Genomic DNA, 27415 nt, shown 5'->3' on the forward strand with positions numbered 1-27415 from the left:
GTGATCATTCAAAGAAAGTGACAAATTACGTGCTGAATAGAGCGGACTATAGCGTCAGCTGTAATGATGAGCTTTAGAGCAAGAGTTATTATTTAAATTCTATGAAGTTTTTAGTTAGTACTTGTTTATAGAATCTATTTTTACAATTGACTAGCAGTAACCAAGGCATTGCACGCGATTTTCTATTGAATAATATGTACGCCATTTGCATGTCCTTTTTAGATGGTAAAATAAACACTTCTGAAAATAAGTGATGGTGAATGAAATATATTCGAGTGTACTGATTCACATCTGAAAAACTTGATTTCGGTTCAAAAACCAATGTTTTGGGGGTCCTGAAGTCGGATATTGAAACAATATGTTTTTAAAATACCATTGAGTATGAAAACACAAATTTGTCTGTTCCATAATATTTCAATTAGTAGCTCCAGCAATTTAAATAAAACTTGAAATATTTTAGGACGTAGTGGAGTAATAGTAAGTCTGTCGCAGTAATGTTGATGAAAGCACATATGATGTGATATGTAGCCCTATAGTTTGAATTTGTAAGTAAACGGTTTATTGCACTTACAATCAAATTTCCACGTTTAGCTTTTATGTGACGTTTAGCTTTTTAAAGCATGTTTAGTTCTAATACATTGCATTTTACACAGCGTAGTAGAGGTAGCCTTGTTGTTTCGATTAAAAATTGTATAAGTACGTGTCTGAAAAGCATAATTTGGCCATAGTTGTGTACTTTAGGCCCTTATAATCTTCTTCTGTTCTAAATGTTATCGGTGCCTTAGTTCTTGCCTAAAATAAATACATTATATAATACGTTGGTAAGAAAAGTCTATGTGAAAAAGGTACCTTCATTGCCATTGAATCTACTGCCGGAGCCATGTTTCGATGAACCATTAAATTATGTAATATGTAAGTTTTAAAAATTTAAAGTGGCCAAAAAGTGACTTTTACCGGTTGTTGCAATTTACTTACGGTTTAAATTATTTTATATAGAAGTTTACCTTATTTTACCGAACAAGACAGTTTTCGTTGATCTTAAAAGTTTACTTTTGTTAAAAAAGCAACTACTTCCATGCATTGCAAAGGTTAATCCGGGGGTGTTTAGGGGTTTGTAATTTTAATTTGCGTCAAAATTGAAGTGTATTCGTAGTACGAGTATCATAGTTAAGTTTTGCTTTGATTTGTTTTGATATTTTAACTATAGCCGCTGACATAGGAAAACACATGACTCATGCTTTGTAATAATTTTAAACAGATTGTTGTTATTCAAAACGATGTCAATGCAGTGATAAATAATTAAAGATGGGGGTGTTAAGATGGTATCTGACGGAAAATATTTTCTGAAACTCTCCTGCGAACCGAAGTCTACGCGGAACTAATAGTCCATTAAAAGTATGAAGAAAACAAATATTTATAAGCTGTATCTCAGCTTAGGTTCAAATTCTACCTTAAGGCACCCTGAGATTATCGGCCGACTAATTCAAAAGCATTAATTAAATAGAAAATGAGAATAAAATTATATTCATTTGACTCAGCGTTAATCACTGATTTTGAGCAAATAAAGAAACGGCAGAAATTGTGTTGATATTATTATGGAACGTAAATTGAGATGAACATATTATATTATTGGAAGAAAGCAGTACAATAGTAATTCACAGTAGATTCTACGTTATGGAGAAATTTAAAATTCTATAAACTATTTATAAAAATGAGTAATCAATATCTATCAACGTAAACATTTCAATTAGCTTTACTAATCTTAAAATCAGTTGAGAAAACACCCTGAGTGTTTGAAGATTTTAAGAAACCAATCAATTAAAGGGATAACACTAAACTAGTTTGGATACTAAAGTTCATTACTGTAATAGTTCATCTAAAATTGTAACCAAAAAGAATATATAATATGGGTATTTGTCATGACAACAAAGAACAACAAAATATATTTTCTGCGATTGACGTTCGTGTACTTTAATTAATTATTACGATAGTTATTTAACGTTAGTTCGCCATAACGTGTTTCGGTTACACTAAGTTTATGAAAACCCAAAATTAGACATCAAAAGTAACGATGAATCGTTTTATGTAAATCATATTTCACTTGAAGTTCGTAAATTTGGGTCTATATTTGTTCATCGCCGAGGGTCTGCCACATCTAAGAGTCTCAGTAACAGCGTCGGTAAAAACATACAGTTACTAATTTCGTGTCCACAATTTATGTATTTGTATACACAGTAAATATATCTTCTATAAAAATACTTGTCGATTTATATCATAATAGCATCAAGGATGGCATGTTTTTAAATGAAAGAATATTTAAATGTAATATACATATTATTTAAGTAATACAAATACATGCCTATATTTTCAAGATATGCATCCTGGAAACCATTTTAGAACGTATAAATTCTAGATTTCTTGGTGGAGTAAATGTCCTGTAGTTCTTAAGATATAGCCATTTTCCGAACCTCTGTCATTCTTAATTACAGCGTCATTTTCTTTAAATTATTCTGTGTTATCGGGCGGTCCCCAAAAGGTAAAATTGTAGCTTATGTTACAGCCCTTTTTCGTAGAGCGTACGACAGTAATAATGCTTTCAGAAGGATGTTAAACTTAAAATTGTAATTATTATTAGCATTTGACAAATACCAGAGGTTGGCCCCTTATCACAGCCTGACTGCCAGTACGGACAATTTTAAGTGGTAACCTCCCATTACGTCATCCTACATAAGCCTGTGAGGCATTGCAATTTACTTCCGGTCTAATTTACTTTTTAATTTTTGTAGAAACCCTATAAAGTGTGTGTTCTATGGTGCCTTCCCGTGTTTTAATATTGAGAGAAACAATTTCTATAGGCAAACAAATATAAAGTTGAGTATGGCCCGCTTACAAAAGAATGTATCCTTATGAAAATAAACCATAGAAATCTCAGGGATTCGAAATTGTCACTGACGGAAACACTACATCACCTAGACATGCTGGAAACCTCTCAATTCCTTTAATCTTTGACAGGAGCTTTTGTACCTTTCTGGATAAACTCTTAAGCAGCAAGGCATTATTTTATCCCGAGGACTTTTATGGTCATAACAAAAACAATTTCCTGATTTCTTTCACATCATTGTGTCAATGGTAGAAACCTCTGGATTTAAAAAGAGGCATCACGAGAGCTGTTGTAACAAGATAGGTGAAATTGTAATATTTTGTACCCAATTATTCGCTATATTAAACCTCTAGTGATGATCAGTTAGTCTATTCGAATAAATAGATAGCCTTAAGCTTCCTCTGTGGTCAGTTACGCTCATTGGCAGAAAACCTCAAGCTCATGCTAGTTGTATCCCATTGCATCAGATTAGGAAGCCAGGAGTTGGTTCCCTGTAGAGTTTATCGTGCAGCCTTACATAGGTAAACGATATGTCCCAGAAAAACATTGTAATCACTATAATAATCTATTTAGTCACTAGGGAATCTCATTTCATATACGCCTACTATATCAATTTAGAAAACTTACTTGGATAGTAAGATGTCTCGGAACACCACTAAGACAATTAATAAGCACTGAAGAATCACATCTCATTCACAGACACTCCATCAAAACGTTAATAATTTATATTTAGTAGTTAAGTGAGTGAGTAATCATAAGAAACAATTAAGAATTCACTTCGAACTAGTATCTCCACTAGTTTAGCTATACACACAACTCTAATGAAACTGATTAACTAAGTATTAAAAAGTAAAATAAAATGTCTTAATATTTAAGGTCTATGAACTTTAAAACTTTTGTTTATTGATAAAATATTTTAATCCATATTTTTTAGAAACATGTTCATGCATTTTTATAATTACAAAGCAAATATGTTTTAAGTGAAATTTACGGGAATGTGCTGTGGCTTGTTTCCAACATTTGCCAATGTTACAAAGAACGTTTATAACAGTCTGCTCAGAGTTTATCCTTAGCAGTATTTTTACCCAGCGTGTTTTTCAGTTTAATTGCACGTATTTCCTTGTGTTAGCCTACAGTTCTTATATTTTTTACTACATAGTTTCATATTTCTTACTTAATCCAGTTTGAATTCTAATATTTTTATACGCATTTATCCAGTGACGGATGGCACCATAAGCATAACTAGGCCCAATGGAGCTGCAAACTTAGGGTTTGTGTTGATTTTATCATAAGAGACTAATGACCATTTATGAACTTACGTTAAAAAAATTAGCTAATAATTTTCTAATAAAAAAAAAACTGAATCATAATATGCCTATGTCTTATAAGAATTTGCTAATTTATTCTTTGAACCTTTTTGTAGAGCTATTTCTACGAAAGTGATGAAAAAATTGCTATAGAGAGAGGCATTTTTGGGCTTAGGAACTCAAAAAACGAAAATATTTCTCTTCGTTTATATTCCTAAGGATGATAACAGATATAAAGCCTTGAAAATTAATACGTTTTGTGGTATTTATTGGTACATGAGTTTTACATAGGCTATGTTTTTGAATTGCTTACAACTGTTAGCATGCTTCATTGATTTACTTATAACGTGGTCACACCCTTTCATTTCAAACGATTCACAAAAACTTTGGTTCCTGAAAAGTATATAACTAATATTCAAAGAACGTTTCGTAGTTTGGAATGTATCATTTACCCGTCCAATAACTTAAAACATTATATAGAAAAAAACACGAATTAATATGTGATGATGTAACCCATGTTAAAATATAACAGAACTAGTTGTACATTATAATACATTTACATACATTGTATGAACTGTTCCAATCTTGTAACATATAACGATGGTAAAAGTCCAAAATCCTGTTAGCATATCTAATCAAATATTGTCGATAATTACTTTTCCTAGTACATGAAGTCTATCACTTACACGAATTTAGAAAACTAGCACAGATAACATTATACTGTCGATTAAAATAGAAAAGAAAGCAACGAACTATTGCTGAAAATAATTTTCAATAAGTGAATTGTGGCCATTTTTGTAACTTTCATTAAGGAGAAATGTTAAATTCATTAATTGAAAGAAAGGTTCATAAACTTTCTCTTCTAACGCCACATGAAATAACTGCTAATCTAAATGTTAATTAGTGTCACCCAAGTTGCTAACGAAGGAAGAGTGAATGTGCCAGTCAGAGGAGGAATGATGATCCGTTATGCTAGGATCCGTGTCGTTAACAGAAAGTGGCATAATGTGTGGTAATCAGCTCCGACAATAGACGGGCCCAACGCTGAATCCGCTCTGATCATTGTGTCTGAATGAATGCACGAACAAGTCACTGGGTAATTGATGACTTGATAATGGGCTGGCCAATTTAGCGTCATATTCCACTGCTTGTGTTGCTCGTGTTGCACTGAATAGTATGGTCATGTGTTGTAACCTTTCATAGACCGATGGAAATAACTTAGCTTATTTATTGTACCTTATTTTTATACAATATAAAAGAATGAAATTTGGTCCAGACTAACCTAAAACTGTATTACTAATTATATTAGAGATGAAACGTTTACTCTCATAATAAATTTACAAAGAGCTTTCAATCGCTAATAAATATCTGATAATTATTCTGTCTTAACAACAGATAGTTAAATAGAGACATTTATTATATTAAGGTTATTACTGGCAAAATGTTTTAGATACCATATTATTATATATCCAGCCCTACTGTTGTTACATTTTCAGCTTCGTGCAAACACACATTATACTATTGTGGGTACTGCCCTCGGGGGCATTGTTTTCAAAAGGTCAAAGGTCAGCCTAGTATATATATATATATATATATATATATATATATATATATATATATATACAAAGACAAGCGGAAGTTCTGTGATAGAGGACACACGATATTGACTGCTATAAAGAAGCGTCGTGACCGTTTGTGTTTTTGTAGTGAAAGACAACATTGAAATTGACGTCATAGTTTATAATCTATTTTGAAGATGAACTGTCTTAATGCTACAATACAAATTTGGTATGCCTACAGGCTGAGCATATAAGCATTATACTCTTACATAAAAAGTGTCTATTTCTTCACTGTTGACCAAATTAGTCATGTAGACTCCTACTTCTTGTTACAAACTCAAACTGTACGTCCATATAGCACTTTTCCAAAGCATTGTGGAACCTTGTTAAAATAAATGCATTATATAAATATTTAGATCGCTTTCTCGCATACAACACGCGAAAGTGTACTTAAAGTAACTGACCGCGGATGCGTATGTATGCGTGAGGCGCGGAACCATATTAGCCTCAATTCAGTAGAGTCGTTGATTATCCCAAAACCAACGCCAGGAATCCGGTCAGCCTCGCCCTCGAGTTGTTAGAAGATAGGGGAACAGTGATGGCAGGTCGGCAGATAATACTAGACTTGGTTTGCGACCTGCGACTGGACGCTCCACTTTGGGCGGAATTATGTCGATTGGAAGCCCGCCAGCAGCCGGCAGGTCGCCCCAGTTCTGATGTGATCTGAAGGTCGCGGTCCGCGCAGGACCGGTCCTCGACAGTCGGAAGGGGAGCAGCCCCGGGATGTTTGCGTGGTACACCCGGTGCCGCGGTATTTCCAAAAATCCAGATTAACCGCAATGAGTGGGGTTTACAGGATGTGGTCGGAGCAGGATTAAATTATTGTGTTCCCCTCACTTTATTACATAGCGGAGCGCGGCGGGAGATCGCAAATGACTTTTTGGCAAATGGCTCATCAAGTGGCTCTCTCGCAAAGTACCTAATGGTTACAGCCAGAGCCGTAACCAATTGGGGAGTTAATATCCACTCCCCACCCCCCAAAATACAAGTGAGTTTCCCTTTCCACCCAGAGATTTTCAGTATACTATTTAATGAGATTAAATTTGACACTGTTTATCCTTTTAATTTTACAAGGCATTCATAATTTATCATGTATCAATTTGGAATGACTAAAACTAAAAATAATAACAATGACGGCCGGGAATAAACAGAACCGTACTAAGGATCTGGAAGTCGAAGAACATTGCCTTAATATACTAATGGATAATGATTAGTAAGGTCAAATTTAAATTTTAATCATATCATTCTGTTTCAAGACATAACGTAATAAGCGATCGAAATAAGCTTACCGATAGAAAATTACAATTAATTCGCATTATCTCATTTCGTTTTATATTTAAGCCTCTATTTACATAATCGTTCCTTCAGAAATGGATTAAAAAACATTTAATACAGACATAAAATAATATTCCCTGGAGTACTCCTCCTCAATGTGCGAACTTTAAAACCATTCTAAAGTTTCTCTTGCAAGAATTCCTGTAGTGTACGATTATACGTTGTAAAGTATCTGGCTTTAGTGCTTTAGTGAGTAGTATTATATTCAGTCTTATTTTATTTTGTTACAGAGTTGGTATAATAGATAGGTGCTTTAAAAGTCTCTCCCCCCCTATTAACTTTCTTATAAATAGAGATAAGGTGATTTACTTTGAAGATATGATCAACTGATGATTTTTTTATGTCTTATTACTGGGTTCACCTCTATTTATAAAAACGAAATAGGCGGATGGGACTTTTAAGACACTCGGTATAAATTAACCTAGTTCGATGAAAGGTAAGTTTTTTTTGCTGTGTTTATGATGTTTATTGCATTTTTATTCGATGTCTATTTATTTGTCACCAGGTTATCTGAAATTCTGGTATTTGCCGAAAAGATAGTGTGAATGATTTCTTTCATTCTAATTAATTTTAAAACGTGTTATGTTTTACTGAGCGATTTTTTTCATTGAGACTTCTAGGTTCAATCTAGGTACAACAAATTGTAAAACACAGCATAAAAGATAATAGAACAATAATTTTGTTATGCAGATGTAAACATATTTTATTCTTTGCATCTACTGAGATATTTAAAAATTCATTTAATGACAGTTGGATGTTATACCTAATCGACCAATCTAGTTATGTTAGTCTGGCCATTTATTTTTTGACGTTTTATAATAAGTAGTTGGTGGCCAATGTAAAGTTTAATAAATTACCCTAACCAGTTTGTATTTAAGTTTACAATTAAAGGTTATGAACATCAGGATCAATAATGTTACTAATTAAGATATACATAAACACAAATTATGATGATTAACAACTTTAAAACTTACCGTATTTAGTCGTATATCATTACGTTTTTTGTACTTCAACTCGTTCTAAAATGTTTTAAATATCTCCTAATTACTTCCCGATAGTGATTGAAATTTTAGAACTAAAATTAATCCAGCAACTCTTAAACGAGCAAACTTAAGTTGTCGAGATATGAGCGGTCATCACGTTTAGCCCGTGAAGCGTGCATCTGTTTCCCTATCTTTTACATAATGTTCTTAACAACATAAGTATCTTAGAATGGGTTATTACATTTTTATTTAGAGTAATACCGTTATAAACTAAGAACAATAATATTTCACGATAAAGGTAGTTATTGTAAATAAACTAACACAAACAGTTTAGTTTAACTACAAATTTTAGTTGCGTCGTGAATATATCAATAAGTTCATATCTCGATTTGTGAGTAGTCAGGTCGATTTCAATTAATACTCAGGTACACAGTTAATTTTTATTTTGCTACTTTAAATATAGGCAAATTAGTAACACTATCATCATGCTGGATCACAGATAATTAATATATTTTCTCTTTACGAGAATTTTGAAAACCTACTTTATTTATATAATTTATACAATGCGTTTGTAAATAAAAAGCCAAACGAGAATGTAAATTTATTGTCAGTATAAAAATGTTTTTCATATTTTAAATTTGTAGAAAACTTTTGCACAACAAATAATAATTTTTCCTGTTCACCCATGCTTTGATGCTCATTTGTTTCACGGGAATATGATAGATCCTCTCTGTCAATCAAATCTCAGAGGGCTGTTCTCTCTGCACTCGACCCATCAATCATCTCGACAGTCGAATAATAAAATATGCCGAACACAATCATTCTTAACTCGCTCAGCCATCTGTGCAAACACTACACTTATTACGGGCGATTTAAATATTCCATTGATTTAAAGGTGTCGAGCAACTGATATTAGTATTGTGTGTTCAACTAAATTTTGATAAAAAATGCTTTTAATTAGTTTAATTGCAGGTTTAAATGTTAAGTAAGGTATATTAACTTAAATGCTCTTTTACTCATCACCGAACAGAGTTTTATGGATGGAATAATATTATACTCGTGTATTGGATATGTGACGACGGAACTCCAACTGCTTTAAACTATTTTTTTTTATTTAAAGAAAATATTGAAGGGATATAATTTTGTTTATCCAGATATATTTATTATTATTATTATTATTATGTTATTGCCAGGTTATTATAGGAGCATATCTCTTTGAGGAAATAATTTTTTTATATACTAGCACGATTCCCAGAGAAGGAAATTACCTATATACTTTGAATGAAGTTTCATTTATGTGTTGGCAATATCAAGTCGGTGATGTTGCATGTCACTCAATGGGATGAGGCTGAGATTTAGCGAATATTTTTATATAGGTGTCATAGGCAACCATGAGGGCAACGAGAATATAAAAGAATAAATAAACTCGTGGACAGAGTAAAAACATATGACCTTTTAATACGTGATACAGCAAGTTATACAGTCAACTCCCGATTATCCGCGGAATAGGGTGGCTTGGCGGCCGCGGATAACGTGATTCGCGGATAATCCGTAAAACGTAAAGAAAGGCAAAGAAAAACTCGAAATAAGCAAAGTAGGACATTTAATGACTTATAACTAAGTTTTTATTACATTTAAAAGGCTGGAATAAGTTAAAAGTTAACATTACGTACCGGTATTGTATACCGTTACGTAAGCCTACAGTTAATACAGTATCGAGTACAAACAATTTAAAAGTTAGTAGTACTGTACTGTACATCATAGCTAACTAAAAATATACATAGACGGGAATGAAAATACAGTACTGTTCTGTAAATACCCTACTCTAAATAATAAAACTATTTTATATTACATTAACTGCAAATTAATTTGCTTTAAAAAAATCAGTAAGTTTCTTCTGTTTTGTTTTGTTATGGCACTTAACCCTAATTTGTGATCTAAGTTTACGTAATGTAAGATCGTCTGCAACTGTCCCGAAGTCTTCGCCCTCTAAATATTCAATAAGTCGTTCAACGTGTTGTAGAGCTGATTCATGTGAAACACGCGAATGAGGAGGCATCTCTTCTTCTTCATTGTTGAAAATTTCTTCCTCGACTCTCTGAGCTTTGTTAATGACGTCTTCATCACTCAGGAGTTCGTACCCGGGATCGTCAGCATCACAGTTCATCCATTCATTGATGTTTTCGTCATTAACTTGCTCACCCCCTTCGACGGTTCTTGCCAATTGTGCTAAAGCTAATGCACAATCTACATCAGATTGATCTTGAAGGGCTTCTTCTTCTACACTAATATTGCTGTTTTCTTCACTCGCCATTAGTTTCTTCCATGATTTTTGCAAGGTTGACGATTTTACTGACTTCCAAGCTGCTGCAATGTCGTAAATGCTGACAAGAATATAAAAATCTTTCTAAAACGATTTCAGGTCATAACCTTCATTTATTCTTCTTTCTAGTAAATGGGACCTATAATTCTTTTTTGTGGCTGCAATAACTCCTTGATCCATTGGTTGGATCAAAGGAGTTACATTTGGCGGTAAAAACTTTAAAACAATGTTCCCATCAACAGATTTCATCACATTTTCAGCGGGATGTGAAGGGGCGTCGCCAACACAACTTACGTCTTCAAATAACTGTCTATACAGTACATTATGTAGTTAATATTCCACCATATTACTTATTACTTAGTTATTAATTCATTTATCACTAATATGCATACAGTAAGTAGCCTACAGTACATAGGCTATCGTTCGCGGATCGCGGATAATGCGCAAAGCGGATAACCCGCCCGCGGATAATCGGGAGTTGACTGTATTTCATTTTGGCATTTCTGTTTCGCAAGAATGAGTTCTATGATGATGCATGTCCATCCATACTTATTACCCCGTGTCATTGAAGCCTATAATTGTTCAGTAAGCTGATATAATGTGTTTTCTGTCTACCGGGGTTGTGATTTTTTTCTGAATGAGTTTTTGTCTGTCAGTCCGTAAATCATCTCTGGAATGAAATGAGCTAGACTTGAAGTGTTGCATGCAACATCAGATAAGCCTTGTTTGCTTCAGTGAAGAAGGACTTCTAATGAAAGGATAATTGGTCTCACTTCAAAGCTGTATTTATTATTTTTTTATTTTATTTTATTTATTATTTTACTTTATTTTACTCATAAATCCTCACCAATAGCCACGTAGGCAGCCGGACTGTTTGCAAGGACAGGATCCCATCGGCAACTAATCCAAGAAGTAACGCTTGTTGTTGCTTGACTGGGTTGTCAGTGACCTGCTTAACCCACCAAACAAGGCCATTGGCCTATATTTTTGTTGCGCCTATAATACAAGCAGTTTTTTGTTTTAACCGTGTATTCTTTTAGCTTTTTTAATTCTCATAGTTAGTTGATACAAAGGAGCTTCAGGATACGTCTATCAGGCCTCTATTTGTAAGTCGAGTTGTAGTCGTGTATACCCGGATATATTATTTTAGTTGTGTTGGTTTGTTTTTTTTGCAACAGATCAAAAAACTAAAAAGGGGATTTTTCGAAAAATTAAATCTTTCTGATGTTCTACGAGAAATGATAAAATATAGCCAGTATCAAGCTATGGCACACTTTTCTCACTTTAAATAAATTTAATTATATTACCATTTCTACAATACTAGAGAGATCAACAATGTATGGGGTAAGAATTTTGCTTAGACCTCCATGGCTCGAACTGCATTTTACCCTACAGGATAATTACAATTTGTTGTAAGAATATTTACGAGTATGAGGTTTGTGTAGTAAAAATAATTAAGCTATCAATTAAATAATGTAAATTCATACATGATACCAGAAAATTTAGGAACATTTGTTTGTAGTACCAAAACATGATTGATTAGCTGAGAGGAATAATAAATTTAATATCTTCTTAACACTTAAATTAGAACAAGGTTGTACGAAGGGTTTGAAAATAATTACACTAGAATACAAAATGTGACATTAGACCATTAAAATATTCTTAACCAATTGGAAATTAATAATATCAATTTTATTTTATAAAATCTTTTAATTTACTTTTATATATAGTGAACGGAAATTTCAGAGAGATAGATTTGTGTCATTATTTTAAGCTTCGGACCACAAAGGACACAATAAAAATAAAATTTATTTTAAAAATCAAGACGAACAGATTGTGTTCTGCCCTTCTCTCATTGTATTTAGTCCTTAAAGAACCTTCGCTCTGCTTCCTGAGTGACAAGATGTTCAATAAATAACATTAAGGAGCCGCATCCTTTTTAAACCACAATATCCACGACGAAAGATAACGGATACAATCACAGTCATGGCACCTTGGAAGAATGAGAGTTAACTCTGCTTCAGCCGTTTCTAATCAAAGCGAGTAGGGGATGAATCTCCCTCTTGTTTAGGTTTTCAAAGAAACACTAAAGACGACACCTAATCGGACAGTATCTAACAACCCTTCTAACCTAATATGTCAATACTTCTGATTAGTGATGTGGGTGTGTGTAGTGTTTTGTCCCTGAACATCAATGAGGTGATGTTTGATAGTGACAACAAATGGCAATAGCGATGTTTAACCATCGTTTACGTTTCAGAGAAGGAAGATCTATTTATAGTTATACATTCCATCAGACGTCATGTTAGCAAACACCGCACAATGAATACTATCATGTCAGGTATTGGACAAATTAAAGCATATGATGCCTTATAGTAAAACTGTAGATTTTAAATTAAGATCGTAACGTAAGCAATTTTTGTTCCTACTTATCTGACCCGTACTCTGATTTGCTTAGCCTGTTTCGTAAAAAAATTAATAAATTTACAGGGTAATATTATAATAATTACTGATTGTTTTCAGCACTTGCTCCGAAAAAGGATTTAAATTTTATGACCCTAAATATAATTTTCCAAAAATCTAGGCTGGAACAGGCAGGATGAGCTTTTTTATCACTACAGGTTCCACAAAAGTGCGAGTCCGGCCCCAACGCGACAACTTTCTTTTCCATTAACAAGACAAATATCCCAAAGTAACAGGAACAGTGGAGTGGAAAGTGGCCTCTGGGTCATCGCACCACGAAAACCGACACCGGACACCACCGGAGTCTGAAAATGGTTTCCTGCTGAATATTCTGTATATTATTGAGATTTTGAGATTACCTACTTGAAATGCATTTTCATCAATCGTGTCAAGAAACCTTCCCTGATAATACATTTATAATCAATTGGCAAAAAAAACATTATCTATTTGCAGAACCAAATTAAAGATAATACATTTTAACTATTATATGTCATGTTTAAAAATGTATGTAAGCGTAAATTCTTTGAAAATTGGATGCAAAGGAGACGAAATTATTGTAAAAAAGGGATCAAACATTTTGCTTTTGTCGGAGCAGTTTTGCCTGTCGTTATGTTATAATTTATTTTTATATTATTGCTATGTTCATATGATGCGATGTCATGGTATTATAAATTGCTCTTCCTTTCGATCGTGAGAAAAATTTTTATGCTGTCTCATAATGAGGTTCTATCAACTCGAACATTCATACAAAATCATATCCTTGTATTAGATTTAGTGTACTCCAAATTTATTATATATATATATTTAAATATACATACATGAAAATGTATGTCGCAATGTACCTAGTGTAGTTTTTCTGTGAATTGCTCAGTTCACGTTTCTTATTGTATCCTAAATAAGTTTTTTAAGATTTGATATTTTCAAGCGTTGTATTGGTGTCATTATTTAATTGAAATAATAATTTCTCAGCATTTTTTCAATTAAATTACTCAGTTGTATACAACTGTATACATTTATAGAATTGGAAAATTGTCTTTTGCTAGTGGCAGAAAATGAAAATCTTAAGACTAACTACGCATGTTTAGATCTGCAAAACGCCGTTAGGAGTATCCATCCTGGACGAGAGCTGTGAATGAAAAAGTGGTTATGGTTAGATTGTGACTTAAATTAACTTATATTTACGTGTTTTATGGGTGGTTTAGTTTGTACCAAGCTATAAAAATAAGCATTGAAAAAATATTATAGTTTGATATTTTTAACTCTTTGGAACCCCCTCCCCACACAACCACCATTTCAACTCTGCAGGATTAATAGCATGGCTGATGATCAATGTTTGTTAGGTGGAATTCCTCCATCGATTTCACTGAAAACTAGGTTATATATTTAAACAATGCACTTTGGCTGTCGAATCCTAGGGTATATTTCATGTTTCTACACTTTACATTTCTGCACGTAGATTGCAAAATAACCCGTTCTCAAATAACGATTCCAGATTAAGTATCATTTCGGGTCGATAGAAATCAAGTATTTTTCTTGCGGTGTATTTGGTCGTAAATTGCTTTCTTTGCTTGTTAATAAATGCATTCTCATACTCAGACCTTAAGGTTGCATTATAATACAGCCTTAGGGACTTTCTTAGAAATCCAATCCGGCAAGACCTGTCATTTCACACCTAACAAGGTCGGTAGCAATGAGGTTGGGGAGTCAGTTGTCCAGTTAAATACACGTCCGGGCCACCCGGTAAATATAAGGCTGGATCTGGAGCACGGATTGAATCGCAAATGATATGACGTGACCACAGGACTGATTGTCCGAGGTCACGGCGATAATACAGGTTGTGTCTTTAAGAGAAAGGGGGAACAGCCATGACGTATTACGTGGGAATGATACTTCGATCGCGGTCAGGACAATTATACTAACCATCATAGACAGACAGGAATGCCGACCTTCCACACTCGTATGACGTCAATTGCAACCGCCAGATTTTTATCATCAGCCTCCTTACTGTACTTTCAGCAAATAAGTGCTACGTAAACTGCGTGATCCATTCTTTTGGTGCAATACTGTAGATTACATATGTTACTTTCAATTTGAATAGTTCATAGTAACATAGGAATTTTTAAAATGTATCTATAGTTTCAATGTATGTTTCAGTTATTAATAAAAAAAACTGCTATGAGAATTTGTATTTAGATCTACTCTATGTATTTATGTATGTATGTGTGTGATTGATTTGAACAATTTTAAAATGTGTTGGAATTATATTAAGTGCCTGTTTATTTATGCGTATTTTCTTTGTTAATTGACAATTGTATTTTTTTATTCATGAACTATCTATACAGTGGTTAAATCTGTATCGATAGCAAATATTTTTTTTAAATCCTACATACAATGTATGTATTTTACTGAGTATATATATACCATAATACTAAGTAAAATACAGCAAGAATTTCTCCGTAGAACTTAGTATGAGTATCTGTGATAAGTATATGGATAAGATAAGTAGGCTGGAAACTGTGTTGTTCCAGACCTATACTACTGATAAGACCAGGTATACTGAAATTTCCACTTGTAAATCTATCTTTTCAAGAAATTTAATATATTCTTTTGTCGGTTGCCTCAAATACTTTAGGCACATTTAAATTCATTCAACAAAAACTTGCTTAGAAAAGGAATTTACAGCACAAGTACAAATAAGCTCTTTTAATCAATAAATCAATTGTTTTATATTTCATGATAGAATCAACAGCAGAACAATCATAAATCAAAATGCCCAATAAAATAGTTTTAAAATATTTTGAACAATAATAAATCAGTAAAAGTGTACTTAAGGTGCTTACTTCTGCAGCAATTCCTCATAAAAAGTATTTAATTTCACAAAAAATATGAGTTAAAAGTTCTATGTTCTGTATATAACAAAATCATCATGAGGAATAATTTTTATTCATTAAGTTAAGACCTTTAAAATGTGACATACAGTTTTTTTCTTGTTCTATTTATTTTGTTGTAATTTTTCAATTAGTATGTTATAGCATACGACAACTCCTAAAATTCGACATAAACTAACAACGATTATCAAAATCAAGTAAAGCTCATCATTCTAACTCATATAAGAAATCTTTCTTCCTGTTTTAAACGAATGATTATCTTAAAGTAATTTTATGGTTGGTAAAATTATTACTACGAATGGTTAATACGTATTTAAAAAACCACTTCAAATATAAATACTGGTCGCATTATTCTATAAAAGAAGATTTAGCTAAGAAACATCCGGTTATTCGACAAGAACCAGTCTTACTAGTTCCGCAGACCAGCTTGGAATGATGATGAGATCTGGGTTGCCGGAAACTGAAGATAGAAAGTAGCAAACGGGAAGTCCAATGACTTACTCGCAGACGCAGTGTGCATGTGGCTTGCAGGAGGCAGGATCTACACTACTATGAGTCCATTTAAATTGGGATGCTGCTTCTCTCTCTCTCTCTCTCTCTCTCTCTCTCTCTCTCTCTCCTCTCTCTCTCTCTCTCTCTCTCTCTCTCTCTCTCTCTCCTCTCTCTCTCTCTCTCTCTCTCTCTCTCTCTCTTCTCCTCTCTCTCTCTCTCTCTCTCTCTCTCTCTCTCTCTCTCTCTCTCTCTCTCTCTCTCTCTCTCTCTCTCTCTCTCTCTCTCTCTCTCCTCTCTCTCTCTCTCTCTCTCTCTCCTCTCTCTCTCTCTCACTCTCACTCTCTCTCTCTCACTCTCTCTCTCTCTCTCTCTCTCTCTCACTCTCTCTCTCTCTCTCTCTCTCTCTCTCTCTCTCTCTCTCGCTCTCTTTCTATATATATATATATATACACGAGGGTGTGTGTACAAAATGCACACAAAAGTACCATAATTATTTTAATGCTATTTTACTAAAGTTATTGTCACTTATCAATTAATTCATAAATCTGAGTAGATTTTTTGTGACTGAGTAAATAGGTTTAATTTGTAATTTATCTTTAAACTCGAGTATTTATGAAAACCTTTCCGTAATGAAATGCGAATATTAAGCATACTTTACATAAGTTACAATAAATTAATTAAAGCAGCTCACACAGAACTATTAAGCGAACCAAAGAGAGTTGATGTGATCTGGAATTACACAAGCCGTATCCTTATCCTTTAAGTGCTCCGTGATGTATAACACAACGCGGTCGATAACCACCCTTGGTTTGTTGTATAAGGCAACTGTAACACAGCTGCCCACAATTCTGCTATTATAAAATATGGGTGGATTAAACTACTCAATCTTACACATAAATCAAAATTTTTTGTTAATTTACCAATTTCATATAAAATAATACTCTAACCGAAATAAAATATTGTTTATTTTCATTGCACTATATTTTATTTTCAGTTTCCTTTTCATGCGTGCTTCTTTACGGTTCCTCCACATGCCCTTTTTGTATAAGTGAGATGAGTCTGGTTTGATAAGGTTATTAATCAATATGAAACAGTTTTAAATTTAATTTATAATTCAACGTAAAAACTAAATTTTTTCCTTTATGTTGTTAAGCTTATACAGTCATACACTTTAATATTTTGAATTTAAATTCAATGTATATGTCTTAAAATTTCTATATATTTAATTAGATAGCTAAACATGCTGAATAAAATATTAAGCACTGTTAAGAATTAATATCTAACGTCATTTTTAATTACCCAGCAGCCAATATATGTTTAAAAATACTAAATATTTATATCCACTAAAACCTCAAAATAGCTATTTATTATTTATTCAAAGAGTAATTATTGTAAACATTATAAATAAGTACATTTGTTATATTTGTTAATTTTTAACAAAATCTGGATACTTTAAACATTATATAGCAAAATTTAATAGCAATTGGAAGAAATGTGAACGTTCCCGATCGAATCAGCCTGTGTTTATTTATGGGACAAAGATTTTCTAATACGTGGAATGGAGATTTTCTGATATCCCATTAAAGCAGCAGGGGCATGAGTTACTGTCAACAAACATCTCAAATATTTTGTTCCTTACCTGTAACAGGTAACAACAACAGGTTTACAACAATTGACAACTCTCAAAATGTAAACACAGCGTTCAATTCCCTTGGGACGTAGAAGTTAGATTTCATACCTCGTAACAATGCTTTTATAACATTTTTTAACGTATACAAATTAAAAATATCCGGAAACTCATTACGCTTTTTTACCCTCTATCGTCAACGAAAAGCTCTCAAACTCTTTTTCAGCAAAAAATAAAAATGCTATAATAGGGAAGATGGCTTGAAACTCATTGTCTCAACTAAGGCGTTCTCTGACGTGCCTGGTTGTTCGAAACAAAATGTCAATGTAAAATAACACAAATGTAATTTAAATCATAAACAATTCAAATATAGTATTTATGTTTTACAAAATTGATATACTCGTATGTCGAAAGAAAACGATTTTTGTAAGGTGATTTCTACGCTAGTATTTTAATTTGCTTAACGTTATGATAGCCTATTACTAAAATCTCATTTCTGCCCATCTATTAGTTTATTTGTCTGTGTCTCCACCAGACATGCGAAAACAAAACTGAACATTTTTACACTGGTCTTATGGGTAACCCTTATAACAACGAGTAAATAGCAGAATAAATAAATTTATAAACACAGTATACGCATTGAAATTTTTTTCATATGTAAGATATTTATTCATAGAGAGTAAAAATAAAAAATAATAGAGAGGACAGTAAATGTTAAAAGTAGGTGATAAGATTTTATTTCAGCCCAATTTTTTGTTATAGTACCCACGCTAGCTCACCGGAAATATTATTGTGAATAAAGCCTTTGTTTAAGTATCAGTATAGGAGAATATATTAAATCTGATGCTAAAATCGGTTGCTACTTTGGGAGGCGGACGTCCTCCATGTTATTTACGTTTAATAATATTATCATTCACTAATATAATTGGTTTTTAGATGAATCAAACAAAGTTCACTTTTGAAACTTTAAAAACTATTCAAAAATAGTCTTTTTAACAGCTCCTACCCTTAATCTGCTCACATAAAAAATAAGACTTTTTCTTATCAAAGATTTTTTTGTCTTAGCTACGTTTTTTCTTATCAAAGATTTTTGTCTTAGCCATAATATTTTCTTATCAAACATTATTTCAAGCTTTATAAAGTATTAATTAAGTTTAATACAAATTCCGCTTCACTAAATAAGTTCAAAGAAGTATGGTTGTTGGGTATGGTAGGTCTATTTTACATAAATGGTAAAGATCAAGTCCAACATGTTGCATAACTTTTATTCTAACTATAGAGTTAACATAAAAGTTAATTGCTTTTATAAAAATAAAAAATTCTATAATTGCCTTCAATTTAGGTAATTATAGAATCAAAGGTTCCAAACTTTAGTGTGGCCATTCCATTCATTTCAGGTATTCTACACCAAAAAACTGAATTGAACAAACTCATTCAAATTTTGAGTTTAGCCATAAAGACATTTTTTTAGATCTGGGTGAGATAACGATTGTTAAATTGTTTTATTACCTCAATCAGTGCCTCATCCAAAGAGTTGTCATGGTTATAATGAACATAATACTTATATCATTATTAACAAGCATATAAGACACATTTTGGCCGAATTCTTTGTCAAATTAGACACGGAACACTTTTTTGAAAAAAAAAAAAAATTCGATGCAATAATTTTTACAAATATATATATATATATATATATATATATATATATATATATATATATATGTATATGTATTCAGAACTACCAAAGAACAAACATTTTAATTTTCATTAATTTTAAAACTTTTTCACTTTTGATGTCTACTTCCCCTTGAAAACTTGAGGTTGCGCGCTGTCAATCTGTAAACGAAGAAAATTATTATACGTATGTTACAGAAAACTATTAAATATTTTATTATATTAAATGCCATCTAACGACAACAAAATCTCAAAATGTTTTATTTATTCATTACATACTATAGGATTAAAATGAATTACAACTCTATACCTTATGCACTTCTACTACACAATTCCCATCTTAATGCGAGATCTATTCTTTGAAGACTCAAAGAAACTGCTATGATACTTAACTTAATGAACAAAAATTTGAATGTATCATGTGGCAAGCTATCTCGGAAAGATTTCATCAGCAGATTTAAAACTTTGCATGAAACTTAATTTCTACATAGACAAGATCAAGTTCTATGATGAAGCATGTTCAACCACCGAATATGGCCGAGCGTCATTGAAGCTCATCACTCAGTAGGCTATCACAGTTTCCTCATTGTCTGCCGGAAAATGTAAAAATTTATTTTTTGTGTGATTGTCTGACCGTCTATCTGACCGCAGGACATTTTGCTAGCAACCCCAGTGAAGCCCTTTAAGAGAAAACCCATGTGTATACTTGTATAAAATTCCCGAGAATCGAACTCGTGACATCACTTTTAACAAGCTGAAGGTCACCTTTAACCGACTTCAGTAATGTATGAGGATCTCATTTGTTTGGGCCGTTATGTACCGAAATCGGTGCCAAATACTATCAAAAACATTCCAAAAACAATTCGGAGCTAATCCCGGTTGGTGGAGAACTGCAAGAATAATCATGTGCTGTGACTATTATTTATTTCAAAAGCACTTTGCATGTATACCGTAGAATAGGGTGAAGTAGAATGATAGGACGGTCTGCCCGTGAATGATGAACGATGCCCGCGTCCGTGTCTCCGTTGTTGAACAACTTTGCATGTATACCGTAGAATAGGGTGAAGTACCAGGATATGCCTGCCTATGAGCAGCAGAATTGTAAATGGAGGGTGAAGTAGAATGATAGGACGGTCTGCCCGTGAATGATGAACGATGCCCGCGTCCGTGTCTCCGTTGTTGTACAACTTTGCATGTATACCGTAGAATAGGGTAAAGTACCAGGATATGCCTGCCTATGAGCAGCAGAATTGTAAATGGAGGGTGAAGTAGAATGATAGGACGGTCTGCCCGTGAATGATGAACGATGCCCGCGTCCGTGTCTCCGTTGTTGTACAACTTTGCATGTATACCGTAGAATAGGGTGAAGTACCAGGATATGCCTGCCTATGAGCAGCAGAATTGTAAATGGAGGGTGAAGTAGAATGATAGGACGGTCTGCCCGTGAATGATGAACGATGCCCGCGTCCGTGTCTCCGTTGTTGAACAACTTTGCATGTATACCGTAGAATAGGGTAAAGTACCAGGATATGCCTGCCTATGAGCAGCAGAATTGTAAATGGAGGGTGAAGTAGAATGATAGGACGGTCTGCCCGTGAATGATGAACGATGCCCGCGTCCGTGTCTCCGTTGTTGTACAACTTTGCATGTATACCGTAGAATAGGGTGAAGTACCAGGATATGCCTGCCTATGAGCAGCAGAATTGTAAATGGAGGGTGAAGTAGAATGATAGGACGGTCTGCCCGTGAATGATGAACGATGCCCGCGTCCGTGTCTCCGTTGTTGAACAACTTTGCATGTATACCGTAGAATAGGGTAAAGTACCAGGATATGCCTGCCTATGAGCAGCAGAATTGTAAATGGAGGGTGAAGTAGAATGATAGGACGGTCTGCCCGTGAATGATGAACGATGCCCGCGTCCGTGTCTCCGTTGTTGAACAACTTTGCATGTATACCGTAGAATAGGGTGAAGTACCAGGATATGCCTGCCTATGAGCAGCAGAATTGTAAATGGAGGGTGAAGTAGAATGATAGGACGGTCTGCCCGTGAATGATGAACGATGCCCGCGTCCGTGTCTCCGTTGTTGTACAACTTTGCATGTATACCGTAGAATAGGGTGAAGTACCAGGATATGCCTGCCTATGAGCAGCAGAATTGTAAATGGAGGGTGAAGTAGAATGATAGGACGGTCTGCCCGTGAATGATGAACGATGCCCGCGTCCGTGTCTCCGTTGTTGTACAACTTTGCATGTATACCGTAGAATAGGGTAAGTACCAGGATATGCCTGCCTATGAGCAGCAGAATTGTAAATGGCAGGGTGAAGTAGAATGATAGGACGGTCTGCCCGTGAATGATGAACGATGCCCGCGTCCGTGTCTCCGTTGTTGTACAACTTTGCATGTATACCGTAGAATAGGGTAGAGTACCAGGATATGCCTGCCTATGAGCAGCAGAATTGTAAATGCAGGGTGAAGTAGAATGATAGGACGGTCTGCCCGTGAATGATGAACGATGCCCGCGTCCGTGTCTCCGTTGTTGTACAACTTTGCATGTATACCGTAGAATAGGGTGAGAGTACCAGGATATGCCTGCCTATGAGCAGCAGAATTGTAAATGCAGGGTGAAGTAGAATGATAGGACGGTCTGCCCGTGAATGATGAACGATGCCCGCGTCCGTGTCTCCCATTGTGCGAGATTGACGTACCCGTGACGCCGCGGCTCGACACTCCGGTGAAAGCCAACGACAGCCAGCAACAATGGCTTGTGTGGCTAAGCGATCTGTCAATGGGCCGTGGCTGGACTAACCTACTTAGCTCAGTCGGAAGCTTCCGATGGATTCTTTACAATATTTATAAATGTAAAGTTTTCCTTCTAGGTCATTATGTGACCGAAACAAACTTTTATGTGATCGTATATAATACAATGAATGCTTCTATTGTGTGCTTTAGATTCCTCAAACTATTATTAACAAAACTAATTTCATTAGTTATGAATGCTATTGATTTGTTATTGTATTACTCTAAGTACTATTGGGTTTCGTACTTTTTACTACTGGCTGTATACTTATTGACAATAAAATATTAATCGGCGTTATGAATCAATAATGCTTACCTTTACCCGTCCTACAATACCAGTTTTGTACCTAATAGAAAAGAAATTCTTCAACATTACTATTTTACGAGCTTTATTTTTGAGTTTCACAGATAATCTTAATTTGGTGTATTAATATAATTTGTCAGGAAGATCTTACTATTTTCAAATTACATTTATTGAATTGGTTTTAAATTATACCGAATTTTAAATGTGAACTATACGTTCCAGACTCTTTTGTAAACTACAGATGAAAACTACCGCAACTGTTTAGTGTCAGTGTTTTTATGAATACATAGCTATTATTTTCCCAAATGTAAATAAATCCCCCGGAACCTTTTCCAATATTGTTCTCTTCAACGAATACTAAACAATTGTCAGAATTGGTCCAATCTGCCTTTTCGAGTATTAGGGCTTAGCAAACGATTTAGCGATTTGTTTTTATTTCCATCTTTAAACTTTGTTAATTTAAATAAACAATTTGAAACGTGTTATTACGAGGTAACTATGATACTAATAACAATGGATCTGATTTGATTGAGAGTATGATGATACCCCGTGTCACGTAATAAACTGATATCGTTGTAATGTTATTATTGGTTAATACTCCTAATAGGAATTTCATTAGTATTTTGATCACTAATTCATTTTTGAGTTTATATTCTGGTTTCCAATATTAGTAAATTCCAAATTAACTATTTATGTCTGTTACACTTTTGCTTGTCGTGATGTACTTAAGTGAACTTAGCTACTTATCTCAGGCTAACACTAAGAGAAAACAAGATATTTGAATGTTGACTTTTCTACTTTAATGCTCTTTCTAATATTTTTTTCACAAATTTGTTTGAAATTACTTCTTAAACTTACCACTGTTATACATTAAGTTTATATGTTTATCCGATTTTCACATTCATATTGAATGTACACATCCTTAGATTTCTTCTTCCGAGGGAGTTTCTAAGTTGTATTTGATATGATAGCAATCGCAATTAATACACCATGAAAATTTTTATATGCTAAGTGCTTGATTATTTATTTTTCGAACATTGATAAAAAACTATAATATAATAAATTTAAAACTCAAGGAAGGTAATGGTTACATGAATACGCAAATAAAACAATTGAAACTATTGATGTTAAAAAATTCAACCTGATTAGTAAATAAGTAGGTGGAATTTAAGCAGAATACATAATACATAAGTTTGTTATAGACGATTGATAGTTTGAAAGGACAACAGGATTTCTGACATTTGCCATCGTTGCATGCTATAAAAAGTGTAACACTACGTTCGAGGATTAAAATCTACTCTTTTCCTTGAGCGTAAAAATCTTAAAATATTTACATCAACCTAAATCCTACAAGTTTGGCACTATAGTAAACTGTACCACTGACACTTTCATAATGTTTTTATTTAATACTCACAGTAAAATGAAACAGAAAGATGAGTACATGCGAAATACGTAATGATAGGTTTTCAAGGGAGGCCTACGTAAATAAATAATTCAAAGCTATTTGTAAGAGACCTGTGCCAAGAAATCAGATCAAACTAACACCTAATAACGGATGTTAACATTGATTTTAAACCGAAGATTAGCCTTACGTTTTTTAGTAGAAGCAAACGGAATTTTAGCACCCTCTAACTAAATTAGCACAGTAAGAGTTCGTTGTGACAAAAATAAATGTAATGTAAAATTCTCTGTGATATACGCCTTTAACACTGATTACCAAAATTTATTTTCACCCTGAAAAAAAAAAATGGACCGCAATGTTTCTGTCTTTGGCAGAACGCAATGTTATTAAGTAAGCACCATATTTATATCCTGTTAAGGTTGTTTTGCACTCTAATGAACATGATGAGACTTTTTCAAATAATGTATTTATTTATTCGGGTAGAGGCATTTTTATTTATTTTTTGAGGGAAAGGACCATCCCCTTTTAAGGATTATTCTGTCTGTCCTTATGGGACATATGACTGTGCAAGGATCTTATCAACCTGAATAAATGTAGAGTCGACACAGTACAAAGTCGATGGTAGTGATAACCTTTGCTACGGTCACAATCAGGATTTAAACCTAGGCTACCTCTAACTGAAATCTAAAGTCCGACGACTTAGGCCGCTCTGCCTATACTATCGTAATATAGAGAATAGGTTTTCTAAATTGTAAATTTCCTAAAAGATCCGATAAAGTTTAAATAAATTGTCACTTTTTGGAAAAAATTTCTAATTACATAATCATAAGAATTGTCCTATATTATTCAATAGTAATAAAATACTTGGTCTTGCAGTATTTAAAGGCTCTAAGGCAGAGTTCATATTTCCATTGCCTGATATTGAGAAAGCTGTATACAGTACAACGCGTCCTGTACTTCTTCAATGTGGACCCCAAGGATGTGGTAATGCTTGATTTTACTTGCCCGCCAGTTTCCCATTCCCAGATTGTTAGGGTCCCTACGCTCGTATAATTGATTTATATTTGGGGGTTGAATTATATTTATGGTGTTCCTTAATCTCCATATTGTGAGGATATATTTAGAGTTTTCTGGAGTAATTTTACACCAAAGTTTTACCTCCTTGTTCTTAGATTCCATTTACTCGTAGAGAGAAGTAAATCCTCCATCTGTATGTCTGTGGTGTACTCAGTGGTTTTAAAACTAAGTGAGCAAATGGGGAAGGGGAAGAAGGCCCTCAGCCATATCGTTGCCATGGTGATTCACAGGTCTAGTCACTCTAAAAGTAAGTATCCGCGCATTTAATTTAGTGCGATAGTGCGTATAGTTGTGTTTTGCATAAAAACGTGTTCAGGATCCATCATAAAAAATGTGGTCCGTTCGCTCGTATTGACCAATAAGTGACAAAATCCTTTTGCTATAAAACTCTTTAGGTTGTTACATGACTTTCCGTCGAGTTTAAAGACTATATAACTGAAACTAAGTTTTTGTTACAGCTGACAGCAGCCACACAACAGTACGCTTCCCAAACGGAACTGAAGCGTCTGTACGCAGCACCCACAAAGACCTCCCCACAATACACGGCAGCTCTCGCCTCCAGGTTCCAGGCACTGACACCTAGACCCGCACACGCCGCGCTAGTGCAGTGTCTCCCCCCGTCACCGCATACGACCCGTTCTACAGCCCCATGCTCCAGCGTCTGGATACTGTGTTCGGCCATCTGGGCGTGCAGGAAGAGGGCTGCCGAGAAAGACTAGTGTGTAGCATGTACAAAAACCCAGCAAGGTTCAGCCCACACAGCAACCTAGTCTCTGCAGAGTTGAGCAGGTGTGTTATGGAGAAATTGTACATTAATTATTTTATTACATAGAAAATAAATGTATTAATCTTACTATCTGAAATATTACATGTAGTAAATGGTGTGGCAGATAAAAAAAAGTTATTGCCAAGATAACCGAGCAGTAGGATCGTTACAAAATTAGTTACACTTGTGAAGACATTCTTGTCCCGCCCATAATAGGCAGTTCCGGTTGTACCATGTGAGCCAAACTGCTGCGGAATTACCTGTTATTACTCCACATGAGACCCACTTCTACCCTACTTCAATGATGTCAAAGCTCTGAAGTGGGAGTAACTGGTAGACTTATATGGATCCAGACAACTCCTCTTTATTACACTGTTCTTTTCAGTAAACCTGATGTAAATGGAGTTTTACTTATCCTAAGGTTGTTCTCTGAGATCATATCGGAAAATTGGATTATATTAGTAAGAATTGCCAGAATTCTGATAGTTACTTTTGGAGTCTTTTGGGTTGGAGATAATTCCAACTAGAGTTATGTCACTTCTGGATTTCGGATAAACTTTTCTGTGTTAGCTATGTCTCTTTCGGATAGTATAGCAGATGGTTGGCCTAGAATCGATTCTTCCTCTAGTTGACTTTGACCTGTGTACCAGCCAACATCCATCCGCCTTCATTTACGATCCGACCCAGCCAATGATATTGGAGACTAGAGCGGTTGTTCTAGATTAGGTTTAGTAGCAGAAATTGTTTGAAGACTAAGCTTGATCTCGATACGTCCGAGAAATATGTCATGACATAGCTAATCTCCTCATCTTCTATAAACCGCTGACTGGCATCTCGGAATGCCCTTACCTTATTATTTGTATTTTGTGTTACATCATATAAGAGATCTCGTCTGATTTTTTCCAAACGTGCCAACATACAATTAATACTGACGCATGCATTAATTTCTAGGTTTTTTGACGCATTCGGTTCCCAGCCAAAGTGCTCTAATGTCTTCAATTATTCCAACTTCAACCGTGCAACATAGAAGTAAAAGAAATGTTTTGTTTTGTGTTTTAGTTCTTATTTGTTTTTCAAGTTCTCTAATCGCCTTACCTGATTCTGCCCATCTCAATTTGCTATTTATTTTAGTCTTTGGACTCTATGTAGTTGGTACAACCACTAGCACATAGCGTCAAACTTTATTATCATAAAAGTCTTCTGCTTTGTATTCTTGGTGGAAGTGAGTAGGTTTTAATGGAAAATACATTTTTCATACTTCCACAATAAATTTATATAAATTTATTGTGGAAGTATAAGAAATGTCTTTTTCATTAAAACATAAAAGTCTTGCTTGTAGTCATGACGATATTCACGTAAAACTCTTCACTTTTACTTGTTAAAGAAAAGAAAGATGAGAATATTTTAATGTAAACAGTGTTACCAATCCTCCAAATATGAAATGAATTTTAACTCCTGCTAGTTGAGTGAAATGAT

The 27415-nt window shown here is 34.1% G+C and overlaps 1 protein-coding gene across 1 annotated transcript in view; it reads left to right on the forward strand.

Annotated features, from left to right (window-relative positions):
- LOC124359076 overlaps window positions 1-27415 on the forward strand; it is a 59141-nt gene that overhangs the window by 25250 nt on the left and 6476 nt on the right. Inside the window, 2 exon segments of the mRNA XM_046811495.1 lie at window positions 25632-25804; window positions 25807-25962. Coding sequence (XP_046667451.1) covers window positions 25632-25804; window positions 25807-25962 — 329 coding nt within the window.

Source organism: Homalodisca vitripennis, chromosome 4 (assembly GCF_021130785.1).
Source record: "Homalodisca vitripennis isolate AUS2020 chromosome 4, UT_GWSS_2.1, whole genome shotgun sequence".
NCBI lineage: Eukaryota > Metazoa > Arthropoda > Insecta > Hemiptera > Cicadellidae > Homalodisca > Homalodisca vitripennis.